General features: G+C 40.3%; 1 protein-coding gene across 1 annotated transcript in view; it reads right to left on the bottom strand.

The window, feature by feature from the left end:
* The window catches only part of asz1 (ankyrin repeat, SAM and basic leucine zipper domain containing 1), an 89,467-nt gene extending 86,725 nt beyond the window's left edge, over window positions 1-2,742 (bottom strand). Inside the window, exon 1 of the mRNA XM_033038310.1 lies at window positions 2,519-2,742. Coding sequence (XP_032894201.1) covers window positions 2,519-2,617 — 99 coding nt within the window. The 5' untranslated portion in view covers window positions 2,618-2,742. The remainder of the gene's footprint in view (window positions 1-2,518) is intronic.
* Between the last annotated feature and the right edge of the window lie 11,316 nt (window positions 2,743-14,058).

The following is a 14,058-nucleotide window of genomic DNA, read 5'->3' as shown; positions in this document are numbered from 1 at the left end:
CTTTGTTTCTACATATTGCTGCATGTTGAGGGAAGGGGGATGTTCAAAGATTTCATTTACCTTTGCAATCTTTTGGTTGGGCAAGAGCAAGGTTCATCAGAACATTTACAAATGTTTTTTATGCCTCAATTCCTAATCACCATTAAGAAATAACTGTGATTAGGCAACTTATTAATACTCTGTAGTATCTTTTGGTCGCACACAAGCTCTTTACTCCATTTGGACCATTTGTATGCCTTGTTATAGAGTGAGAGAGCGATACAGTGTGGAAACAGGCCCTTCAGCCCAACTCGCCTACACCGGCCAACAATGTCCCAGCTACACTAATTCCACTTGCCTGCGCTTGGTCCATATCCCTCCAAACATATCTTTCCTATCCATATACCTGTCTAACTGTTTCTTAAATGATGGCATAGTCCCAGCCTCAACTACTTCCTCTGGCAACTTATTCCATACACCCACCACCCTTTGTGGGACAAAGTTACCCTCGGATTCCTATTAAATCTTTTCCCCTTCACCATGAACTTATGTCCTCTGGTCCTCGATTTCCCTACTCTGGGCAAAAGACTGTGCAGCTACCTGATCTATTCCTCTCGTTATTTTGTATACCTCTATAAGATCTCCACTTATCCTCCAGCACTCCATGGAATGGAGACCCAGCCTACTCAGCCTCTCCCTATAGCTCACACCCTCTAGTCCTGGCAACATCCTTGCAAATATCTTCTGAACCCTTTCAAGCTTGACAATATCTTTTCTATAACATGATGCCCAGAACTGGACACAAGATTCCAAATGCGGTCTCACCAACGTCTTATACAACTGCAATATGACCTCCCAACTTCTATACTCAATACTCTGACTGATAAAGGCCAAAGTATCAAAATCCTTTTTGACCACCTTATCTACCTGCGACTCGATCTTCAAGGAACAATGCACCTGTACTCCTAGATCCCTCTGCTCTACAACACTACCTAGGTATGTTGCAAAGCCTACCTGAAGCGTCGTTGAAGATCTGCTGCTGAGGGTGTGCGCGATTTTGGCGCCGTTTAGAGGGGGCGGGTTTAAAACGCGATTTTCTCTAAGCTGTTCCAATCGAAAATGTTCAGCCTAGTTAATTATTAACGAAAAATCACTGGAAGACCCCGTCGCAAAAGCTATTATTAGGTTTAAAGGCCTTGAATAATAGTTATAGTAGTTTAAAAATCAATCTCTAAACCCGCGACCGCCAGCAACCGCAGGGTCTCATAAAGCAAATAGCAGAAGTTAGGTTGTATATTTTTACATTAAAAAGGGCTTCTAAAGATCCCTTTATACTAAGTTTAATATTGCGAGTAGCTCAATTTGGGCCCATTATATCGCGCAGTATTTTTCTCGGCATTTGGGGCACAAATCTACCGCAATGAGAACGTTCTAAACCAGCGCGTTCCACAGGGACCCACTGGAAAGCTGATTTAAATGGGCATTTATTTACAGCAATTAAACACTAAATTCCTTCCATTTGGCCTATAAATTAATGTAAATGAGATTTAAAAATCATGTTTTATTGTGAATTATTTGTGAATATTATTTGGACATTTAGGCTATTTAAAAATGTTAATCATTTATTAAGAAATGGATAGATGTTTAGATCTAGTAATTGAAGTCTGAAATTAGCTACAATTAGGTAACTAACTAATTATATGCTTTAATTTCAGGTCATCCAAGTAAGATTATTTTATATTTGTTTCAGAATGCTTCAATCTATGATAACTGAAAATTTCATTCAGTTCTCTTAATTTTTAAGAAAGTTATGGGCTTTTGACTGTTCACGATCACAGCTTTTTTGTTATGTCCATAGAAAATCAATAGGGAACAAGATGCTCATTTCCCAGTATGAAAATGGCCATAACTTTTTAAATACTTGAGATATGAAAGTGAATTAGGTGTCAAATTAAACTTATTTTTATGCTTTATCTGATGGGATAAATTACAGACTTGATTTTTAAAATCTCAAAATTTTGTAACATTGCTACACTACCCAGAGCCCTACAATTTGCTGTGTAGGTCCTGCCCTTGTTCGACGTCCCAAAAGGCAACACCTCACACTTCTCTGTATTAAATTCCATCAACCATTCCTCCGCCCACCTGGCCAATCGAACTAGATCCTGCTGCAATCGTTCACAACCATCTTCACTATCTATCTGCAAAACCACTCACTTTTGTATCATCAGCAAACTTGCTAATCTTGCCCTGTATCTTCTCATCCAAATCATGATGGGCTGAGTGACGACACCCCCCTGGTGTCTCATCCTCTCAACCCCCAGGAGAGGGCTTCTCTCTCGGTCTCTCCAAGGATGGGGCTGCAGTCACTGGCCCACCCCAAGCATCTCTACAGCCCAACCCCACGTCTATGCCACCCCATACAGAGGGGGCTATCAGCACTACTGCTACAACACTGGGAGAGTCGCACATCTCGACCATAGGGGCAGGATCACATTCCACTGTGGCGACTCCCCCCTCCCCCTCTCTGTAACCTCACCGTTATGTCCATGTCCTCCATGCCGTCACAGCCCAGGTACCAGCCGTCGTCCGAATCGTCGAGCTCGGCGCCGGCAGCCACGCACTTACAGGCCGCCATCCACTCGCCCAGCGCCCCGCGGCCCGACCCCGACCTCGCCCCGATCCTGCACCGCGGCCCTGCTCCACCCCGACGCCAGCCCGACTTCACCCCGGCGCCGCCCTGTACCCCGCCCGCAGCCTTGTGACAAGGCCCTCCCTCCCTCCCGCCCCCCGGGAACAGGGCCGACCCGCCCCCTCTCCCCACCCTCACAGCCCACACCGCTCTCACATCCCCTCACGCCGCTCTCATCCACCACCCACCCCCTCCTCACACCCCACCACCTCTCACACCCCCCCATCACCCCTCCTTTCTTTGCAGGAGTTAATAAATAACATGCACATTCTTTTTTTGCATAAAAGTTTGCTTTTAAGGTATAGTAAAGGTCCAGATTGTTTCAAATCAGAAACTGTTATTTTATTCAATACATCCTTTGGTAAAGTTCACTGCTCCAACCCAGAAATTTAATTTAACTTGTTTGGTTAAATGTCAACATGCACATTCTTTTTGGGGTAAATTTTACAGTATGTTTTAAAGTAATTAAATCATTTTAAAGATACATAAATCATGTGGCCTAATTACTTTAACTGCATATATTAACTCTATTTTTTTAATATATCTTTTGGGCCAGCAAAGTTAATTTTTCTAACCCAGGGATTAGAAAATCGTGGGTTAGAAAACTCATCAAAATTAAATCAAGGATTCCATTTTTTTGGTTAGCGTAGTCTGCTGTAGAAACAAATGCATTTGGGATTTGGGTTTGAGTACACAGTTAGTTGGTAAGCCAATGAGTAGCTGAAACAGAGTCAGAGAGCTGAGGAAACCCAGAGATTCTTGAATCAGAAAGTGTCGTATAATCCTGCCCATTGAGATAGAGACTGGTGTGAAAGGATCTATTATTTCTGCAACAGTAATTTATGTAATTTAAATTATATAAATTACATAGTAATTTAAATAAGGGTAAGAGGGGTCAAAACCTGGTATGTGTAGGAAGGAACTGCAGATGTTGATTTAAACCGAAGATAGACACAAAATGCTGGAATAATTCAGCGGGCCAGGCAGCATCTCTGGAGAGAAGGAATGGATGACATTTCGGATCAAGACCAGTCTGAGGAAGGGTTTCAACCCAAAACATCATCCATTCCTCATAAAAACCTGGAATATGTGTGAATAATGCTGCAGGATTATTTCTGCGATCACTGCAAAGTATATAAAATCATGCGAGTTGAAAGTGGATATTACGCCAGGAGTTAACTATGCAAAATATTTTCATGCTCTGCTCAATTTAACAAATTGTATGGTGCAGTTATTGGCATGTAATGAAAGCTGGCTTAATGGACAATGTGGGAAAATTGGCCAACAATTCATATTTAAAGGGATGTTTCTTCTCAAGACAAATAAGCTCCAGACTATTTTTGACCCCCATAAAGGTGAACCTATTTTGTCAGCCTTTCATTTCTGTATCCAGCTCACTTACTCCTCTGCAGTAAAATGTGTGCATGTACTAGGAACTAGCACCAGCATTACCCTTTCATCCTCCTAGCTGCATGGGTATGCATCCAGGTGGGGCACGGGGAAAAGAAGGGGATGAATAGTAGAGGGAAAAGTCAAAAATCGTCTCCCCACACTTCAGAATCCGATTTTGATAAGGGGAGAGCCTAGCAGAAGATAGAGCTTCATATTTACACCATCTTCAGCTTGTAGATCGGAAGTAAATTATAGGGTGAGGGGGACTTAAAATGCAGGAAGAAGGATTAAGTATGAGGAAACCAATATAGCCTAAATATTTACTCTGTTCTAGATGAACCTTAAGAGTAGATACTGCCAAAAATCACACATGCTATTTCTTTCATTGAGAAAAAGCTATGGATGCTCACCTGAATCCGTGTGGTAATTCCTGCTTGCATTGTTTATGCACAAGAAAGATGCTTGTGCCCCTTGAGTTTCATTTAAGGTGTGAAGTGGAAGCTGGAAAGGTTGCAGGGAAGATTTACGAGGATGTTGCCAGGACTCGAGGGCCTGAGCTATAGAGAGAGGTTGAGCAGGCTAGGACAATATTCCTTGGAGCACAGGAGGATGACGGGTGATCTCGAAGAAGTGTACAAAATCACGAGAGGAATAGATAGGGTAGACGCACAGAGTCTCTTGCCCAGAGTAGGGGAATGGAGAACCAGAGGACATAGGTTTAAGGTGAGGGGGGGGAAAGATTTAATAGGAACCTGAGGGGTAACTTTTTCACGCAAAGGGTGGTAGGTGTATGGAACAAGCTGCCGGAGGAGGTAGTTGAGGCTGGTACTATTGCAACGTTTAAGAAACATTTAGATAGGAGCATGGATAGAACATGTTTAGAGGGATATTAGCCAAATGCAGGCAGGTGGGACTTTTGTAGATGGGACATGTTGGTCAATGTGGGCAAGTTGGGCCGACGGGCCTGTTTCCAAGGATCTCCTGGAGTTGGAAGGAAATTTATTTCACTGCGATCATTGATTGTGGAGACATTTTGATTGGAATCCATTAATTTTCAGGCAAAATAGATAATACTTGGTATAAAATGACATACACTAGGGAGTGGCTGAGTGAAACTATGACTAAGTTTACTTGTAGCAATGTTTGGTGTATGAAGGTGAAGTGAAATACATTAGTTATAGAGATTGTGGCAAGTAAATGATGTTGATGGGGTTTCTTCAGCAAGTTAGACTTTGTTTTTAGGGCATAACAATGTAACCCCCCTATGAATGCGTTTTTGTTATAATTTTCACAGACTTCAATGTGCACTATGAGAAGGTTTGTGATATGTTTTGGCATATTTTCATGCATAACATTATTTGGTGGCGGTGACACAGTGGTCTTCTATCGAGCATCCACTGACTATGGGGCAAAAAAGTCATTAAATCAGGAACCATCCTCTTGAAAGAGACTCAATGTGACATCAAAGATTCATTACAAATAGACGTTTTGTATTACATAAAGATGCCAATATTTCTTGACTAGTAATATTAAGCGATTGGTTAAATTGTTGTTTCATTGTCCATATAAATGTATCATTTTTCAGAATTCTTTTTACAGGAGTTTACTTTTAACATTAGTTAAATGTAACAGTCTGTTGGTCTTCTGATGAACTTTTTTTTCCTTCAACCCACTTAACTAGGCGTGCTGTGTATGTTTTTGTTTTCTCTTCAAAGGAACAGCTGGCTCGTGACATATGTGTGACCAGAACCTCTAGTCATAATTCAGTGTAAATAGGTCAGTTGTCCCAAAGTTCTGTTATATTTTAACCTAACGCATAAGTCAATGTACATTTTTATAACCAATGTGGAGCAAGAAAAGATTTATAAAGGGAATGATGTTTAATTTCATTTAAATTTGCTTGGATTTTGTCAACATGCATTTACATCCAGCAATACTTGGCACAAAAAGCTTAAGCAGAGATTTTATTTCCTTTCATTTATTATTTTAACTTTTCATGTGAATTACGAGTTAGAAAAGGCATTATTGAAGTAATGAATAGCAACTTGGAAGTATTGTAGCCATTTATTTTCAGTGGACCCACCACAAAGTCTGCCTTTGCAAATAACGCCATTTCCTCCTTGGCTACTGTTCCAGTTTGAAGCAGACTGTTCACCACTTCAGAATTCCATTCAACTCCAGACAGGAATTTTCATCTTATGCTCTTAGCCTGTAAAGACCATGTACGCTCTGCAATGCCTTTTGTCTACATGACTGCTGTTCCCACACCTTTTTCGCTTCCAGCCTAGTTATAAATGATTAGGCTTCTATCTTTCACCTTCTGTAAAATTCAGCTCACCCAATACTATACCTCACCCTGCACCAACCCTAATCCATTCAATACCCTTGATATGCTTACCTCCAATGATTCATAGTCCTTTAATGCCTCAGTGCCTCGGAGTCAAATTTCTTAAATGCTCTCCCAGCAATAGGTTCTTTCAATTGAACTTTCATTTTGCTGGTGCACTTCATATTCATTTACTATTCATTTTCATTTAATGCTGATTAATTGAAAACATTTTAAGTGATCAACATGTTGATTGTAACTTAAAAAAAACATACATGCCGAATGTGATCTGTGAGACAGGAACACTGAATATTTCAGTCCAAAATCCTGTAAATCCGAAATACGAGCAAGTGAAATTTAAAATACGCAGCAGGTAAGAGAGCATTTGTGAAGAGAAACATATTAATGATTCAAGTCGCTGATATTTTATTCTGCATCGAAACAGTAAGAGATAAAAGTAATTTCAGATCAATGTCTAAATCAGAACTAGAATTTGTCAGAATCGGAGGGCTTTTAAACCATTATGACGTCCACGAATGGGAATAAGCGTGACCTGTGATAAGGTTATAGGTTCAAAATAAAAATAATTGATAATGAGACCAGTGGTGAATCAAAAATTAGTCTCAAAGAGGGAATAATGGTTATTTGCAGGAAAGAGCAGAAAGCATGGTAATGGAACTGCATTGGCAAAGAGTCAGACTGGCAAGACCAAACGTAGACTGGGCGATCGCTTCATTTTTGTGTCTATCTTCGGTTTAAACCAGCATCTGCAGTTCCTACCAACACAGAGAGGATACCCTCACTGGTATATGAAGTAGGTAACTCCCATTGATTTAAAATAACATAATACCAACACTTACGTTGAACTCGCAGTCGAAAAAGCTGATAGCTTTAAAAAATACTTAGTGGGACCCGTTGGGTCCCAGCATCACACAGGAGGGCTGGTCATCCAACGCAATATTCCACCTCTCCACCAATTCTAATATCGGTGGCCAGTTGGGTGGGGGGGGGGGGGGGCTTTCTGGAGCGCTAGTATGGGTGTTGTGGGCTGAAGGGACTGATTTCCAGAGGGCTAGTATGCAAATTGTGCGCCAAATGGATTCTTGGGCTGGCGTCTCAGTCAATCAAGCCTGTTGTGCTGACAACTCACTCACTCACGGCTGGTGGGCTGATAGTTGACTCACGGCTAATCCTTGAAATTCTATTTCAAGCAGGGTATAAAGCCACCAAATTCAAGTGCAGTTTCTTACCACTTCTAGCAGGGTGCAAGGCCACCAAATTCAAGTGCAGTTTCATACCATTTGAGGTAGGGTGCAAAGCCACTAAAGACAGCAAATCATGACCTCTCCCTCCTCCATCTTGCAGAGACTGAGCCACACCCACATTTCCGGGTTTTATAACCCCTCCCCCCCCACCGGAAAAGGTGTGACTTTCATGGAGTGATTGACAGGAGAGAGATTCTCAACATTTAAAAAAAAACTAATAACACTTTTATTTTTCATTGATGGGAAGAATTCTCTGCACCTGCTCAGTGGAGGGGGACCAAGTAAGATTGCCAAAAATCACAGCCGTAAGTAGTAGCGTTTTATCTAAAATCAATATACAGTGCAAACAGGAAGTAAGTGCATTTACAGTAGTGCCTTTTAACTTTAAGCCAAAGCACCCAAGCCACCATTTGCAGTAAGTAGTGCATTTCAACTGCATGCCACCATTTGCAGTAAGTGGTGCCTTTCAACTTCAAGCCAATGCACCCACGCCACCATTTGCAGTAAGTAGTGCTTTCAACTTCAAGCCAAAGCACCCACGCCACCATTTGCAGTAAGTAGTGCATTTCAACTTCATGCCACCATTTGCAGTAAGTGGTGCCTTTCAACTTCAAGCCAAAGCACCCACGCCACCATTTGCAGTAAGTAATGCCTTTTAACTTCAAGCCATTGCATCCAAGCCACCATTTGCAGTAAGTAGTGCCTTTCAACTTCAAACCACACCCAAGCCACACCCAAGCCATCATTAGCAGTAAGAGATGCCTTTCAACTTCAAGTCAACGCTCCCAAGCCACCATTTGCAGTAAGTAGTGCCTTTCAACTTCAAGCCAAAGCACCCAAGCCACCATTTGCAGTAAGTAGTGCCTTTTCTACTTCAAGCCAAAGCTCCCAAGCCACCATTTGCAGTAAGTAGTGCCTTTCAACTTCATGCCACCATTTGCAGTAAGTGGTGTATTTCCAATTCAAGCCACACCTAAGCCACACCCAAGCTACCATTTGCAGTAAGTAGTGCCTTTCAACTTCAAGCCACCATTTGCAGTAAGTGGTGTCTTTCAACTTCAAGCCACACCCAAGCCATCATTTGCAGTAAGTGGTGTCTTTCAACTTCAAGCCACACCCAAGCTACCATTTGCAGTAAGTAGTGCCTTTCAACTTCAAAGCTCCCAAGCCACCATTTGCAGTAAGTAGTGCCTTTCAACTTCATGCCAACATTTGCAGTAAGTAATGCCTTTCAACTTCAAGCCATTGCACCCAAGCCACCATTTACAGTAAGTAGTGCCTTTCAACTGCAAGCCAAAGCACCCAAGCCACCATTTGCAGTAAGTAGTGCCTTTCAACTTCATGCCACCATTTGCAGTAAGTAATGCCTTTCAACTTCAAGCCATTGCACCCGCCACCATTTGCAGTAAGTACTGCCTTTCAACTGCAAGCCAAAGCAACCAAGTCACCATTTGCAGTAAGTAGTGCCTTTCAACTTCAAGCCAAAGCTCCCAAGCCACCATTTGCAGTAAGTAGTGCCTTTCAACTTCATGCCACCATTTGCAGTAAGTAGTGCCTTTCAACTTCAAGCCACAATTTGCAGTAAGTAGTGCCTTTCAACTTCAAGCCAATGCACCCACGCCCCCATTTGCTGTAAGTAATGCATTTTAACTTCAAGCCATTGCACCCAAGCCACCATCTGCAGTAAGTAGTGCCTTTCAACTTCAAGCCACACCCAAGCTTTAGAACCAATAGAGACATTTTTTGCAAGCTTTAGAACCAATAGACATATTTTCCAAGCTTTAGAACCAATAGACATATTTTTGCAAGCTTTAGAACCAAAAGACATATTTTTGCAAGCTTTAGAACCAATAGAGACACTTTTTGCAAGCTTTAGAACCAATAGACATTTTTTGCTAGCTTTAGAACCAATAGACATTTTTTGCGAGCTTTAGAACCAATAGACATTTTTTTGTAAGCTTTAGAACCAATACATTTTTTTGCAAGCTTTAGAACCAATAGACATTTTTTTGCAAGCTTTAGAACCAATAGACATTTTTTTTGCAAGCTTTAGAACCAATAGACATTTTGCAAGCTGTACAACCAATAGAGACACATTTTGCAAGCTTTAGATCCAATAGACATTTTTTTGCAAGCTTTAGAACCAATTGACATTTTTTGCAAGCTTTAGAACCAATAGACATTGTTTTGCAAGCTTTAGAACCAATATACACGTTTTTTGGCAAGTTTTAGAACCAATAGACACTTTTTTTGCTAGCTTTAGAACCAATAGACATTTTTTGCTAGCTTTAGAACCAATAATAATAATGCATTTTATTTGCTGGCGCCTTTCTGGACACCCAAGGACACCTTACAGAACATAAAATCACAATACATTTATCGATATTAAAATCAAGTTGATTAAAAAATAATAATAATAATTTTTTTAAAAAAGACATTTTTTGCAAGCTTTAGAACCAATAGATAATTTTTGTAATCTTTAGAACCGATAGACATTTTTTTGCAAGCTTTAGAACCAATAGACATTTTTTGCTAGCTTTAGAACCAATAGAGATTTTTTTGCAAGCTTTAGAACCAATAGACATTTTTTTGCAAGCTTTAGAACCAATAGACATTTTTTTACAAGCTTTAGAATCAATAGACATTTTTTGCAAGCTTTAGAACCAATAGAGACACGTTTTGCAAGCTTTAGAACCAATTGACACTTTTTGCAAGCTTTAGAACCAATAGACATTTTTTGGCAAGCTTTAGAACCAATAGACATTTTTTTGCAAGCTTTAGAACCAATAGACATTTTTTTGCAAGCTTTACAACCAATAGACATTTTTTTGCAAGCTTTAGAACCAATAGACATTTTTTGCCAGCTTTAGAACCAATAGAGACACTTTTTGCAAGCTTTAGAACCAATAGACACATTCTGCAAGCATTTTAGAACCACTAAGAGCACTTACATTTTAGTAGACATGTGTTCAGTGTTATTCACAGCTCAGAGAAACGTGACCCTCTGCCTTCCTCCATCTTGAAGAGACTGTGTGGCACACCACTTCCTGGTTTTATAGTCCCTCCCCCCTGCTGCCAGCGGGGGCAGCAGAGAGAATGGGGAATTTTGTAAAAACATTAATATCTCTGTCATTTTTAATCGACTGGAAAAATCCTCGGCACACATGCGGCGGAGGGGGGCTCTGTGCAAGGTGGCCAAAAATGACGGCCGTAGGTGGTGGCGTTCTCTCGGAAATCGCAGCACAGATCGCCAAAACCGGTCAAGAACAGACATTTAGTAATATATATATATAGAAGATAAAATAATTGAAAACAATTTTTAAGAGAAAAAGATAATTAAAGTTGTATTATTGTTTAGATTTTCATCTGATTGTAAAAAAAACATTGTTGAGGATTTTTTATAAAATGACGTAACCTTTAGCCTTTAAGATTATTAATGAAATGTTAAAAAATTACTTTTTGCATCTCATGTCTGAAAATATTTAAAATTAACTAGGTTAGTAGGTGCAAAATATTGAACTTTCCATCTGCTTTCTAATCGGCGGCAATAGATTTCATAATAATGGTCTCCAGGAGTTGGGAGGAAATTTATGTCACTGCGATCATTGATTGCGGAGACATTTATATTGGAATCCATTTAATATCATAAATAATACTTGGTATAAAATGACATATATTAGGTAGTGTCTGAGCCAAACCCTTTTTTAGATTCTATTATCTTACAGCTCTACATTGTTGAGAAATGTATACCCCAAGTGGAGTGATTTTTGATTTTTATGTAGGTACATGATTCTTATCAACAGTTTAAAAACAATTCTGGTGCCTGAACTACTGGCAGCTAGGACTGACATCATGCTGTTAGATCAAGCCCTTACTTGCACTCAATGAATTATTAAGCCCAATCAAAGATCATAGAGATGGAGGCTCTGCAAATCGTACCCATAGGATGTAAACGTCATGTTTGTGCACCAGGAGAAATATCACAAGTATAATATTATTAGAAATGTATCAGATTATTTATTTTATTTTTATTTCTAGCTCATACACTATCAAGCTTGACCTTCTATTCTGGAGTAAAAATTGATAAGAGGCCATTGATGCTATTTTGCATTGGCAGGTGCAATTAGTTTGGGGTCATTCTAATCAGTACTTTCTATGGCTGAATAGGTTTGTAGGTTTTTTAACCGTTGTTTGGATTTTCTAGCTCCATGCATCATTACTACCTCAGATACATGTAGCCAAATAGCAAGCCTTGAATTAGGTCTTTTAAAATTGATCATTAGGATTGTGTGATGGTATGTTTTGTGTGGTCGCGTGGAGGCATCTGATCTCCGCTCTGTCCCTTTCCAGGTCATTGTGGTCCATGTGTTAGTTGAGATCCAAAACTCAGCAAGCATTTTGGTTTCTGGAGTGGGTGTTAGGAAATCAAGAGCTACAACAGGTGCGCATTCGACCAGCTTGAAGAGGGAAAGAAACTGCCTATAACCTGAAATGTTTCAGAAGGATTTGCAGATGCTGGTTTAAACCAAAGATAGATACAAAAAGCTGGAGTAACTCAACAGGGTCAGACAGCATCTCTGGAGAAAGGGAAAAGGTGACGTTTCGGGTCGAGACCCTTCTACAGAATCTGAAGAAGGGTCAGAATCTGAAGAAGGGTCTTGACCCGAAACGTCACCTATTCCTTTTCTCCAGAGATGCTGTTTGACCCGCTGAGTTACTCCAGCTCTTTGTGTCCATCTATAATCTGTAATGCATTGGCTACTGTGACATTGCAAAAATATGAAGATTGTATAATGACAAAAAATACACCACATGTGTACATTGACATAAAATTGAACGCAATAGGACCAAACTTGGCTTTCACTGCATTAACAATTGAATGTAAAGGTTTCTCTTGTGGGACAAACTTTTTCACTTCTTTAAAGCTACCAGCAAAATAACATGATATACATGGTGCAGTGCAAATTTGAATTCATAATGATGGATTTATAGAGTAAAATTCTTGTTTAAGAAAGAATACTATTCTTGCTGGGGGCCTTGATAAATGACATGTTAACAATATTACATTCTTTATACCATTAATTTCAAATCTGAATGTTTTGCCAATTTCAAGTAGTTAATTATGGAGAAAAATAGCCTTCTGCTTCTTATTGTTAAAAATAGAAGTTTTATCACTTTGTGTTCTTGTCAAAAACAATATTTCACCCACATGCTAAGATTCAAATAATGGAATGCTTATCACAGACAGACATCAGTATAATGGGAACATTGTTGATAGCATTTTTAAGCTAAGTTTTATATATATTGATAGGGAGAATATCATTTCAAAATTTGTGGTGGTACAACACACTAAAATGTAGGGAATAATCATGAGAATACCTATCCTGATAACATGGCCCAGCGGACAGTGGATGAAATTACAAATGCAAATGTGTAAAATGATATGTTTTGGTGGGAAGAAAGCAAAAAGAGATAAAATATAACTGATATAGTGCTAAAGGTGATGCAAGAACAGAAAGAAATAAGAATGTACAAACTCAAAACTTTAAAAGGTGGCAGCACAAATTGTAAAGCAAAGAAGCCTAGCCCTTAATATTGGTTAGACTTCATCAGGATTATTGGACTAGGTTGATGAGATGTCCTTATTCTTTAGGGAATATGGTTTCCTCTCTTTTATCATAGATAAGGCCCTCACGTGTGTCTCCTCCATACCCCGCAGCTCTGCTCTTGCTCCCCTTATCTGCAGTCGCATCAGAGTCCCTCTAGCCCTCACCTTTCACCCCCATCTACCATCACATACAGCATATAATTTTCCAAATTTTCGCCACCTCCAACGGGATCCTACCACTGGTCACATCTTTCCATCTCCACCCCTTTCTGCTTTACGCAGAGACCATTCCCACCACAATTCCAAAGTTAACACATCCCTTTCCACCCAAACCACCTCCTCACCAGGTACCTTCCCCTGCAACCGCTGGAGATGCAACACCTGTCCCTCCGTCAACTTTGTCCAGGGACCCTGACAGTCCTTTCAGGTGAGGCAGAGGTTCACTTGCACCTCCTCCAACGTCATCTACTGTATTCGTTGTCCTTGGTGTGGACTCTTATATATCAGCGAGACCAAGCGCAGACTAGGCGATTGTTTCGCTGATCACCTTCGCTCAGTCCACCTTGTCTCCTGGTTGCCAAACACTTTAACTCCCATTCCTATACTGACCTTTCTGTCCTGGGTCTCCTCCATTGTCAGTGAGGCCAAATGCAAATTGAAGGAACAGCGCCCCATATTTTGCATGGGCAGCTAACAACCCAGCTGTGTGAGTATTGATTTCTCCAACTTCAAGTAACCCAAGCATTCCCTCTCTCTCTGTCCCTCCCAAACCCTAGTCATCCAACTAGTTTCCCTG

The sequence above is a fragment of the Amblyraja radiata genome, chromosome 19 (assembly GCF_010909765.2).
Source record: "Amblyraja radiata isolate CabotCenter1 chromosome 19, sAmbRad1.1.pri, whole genome shotgun sequence".
Taxonomy (NCBI): domain Eukaryota; kingdom Metazoa; phylum Chordata; class Chondrichthyes; order Rajiformes; family Rajidae; genus Amblyraja; species Amblyraja radiata.
The sequence above is the reverse complement of the archived record's forward strand: the minus strand, read 5'-3'. Positions and strand labels throughout refer to the sequence as shown.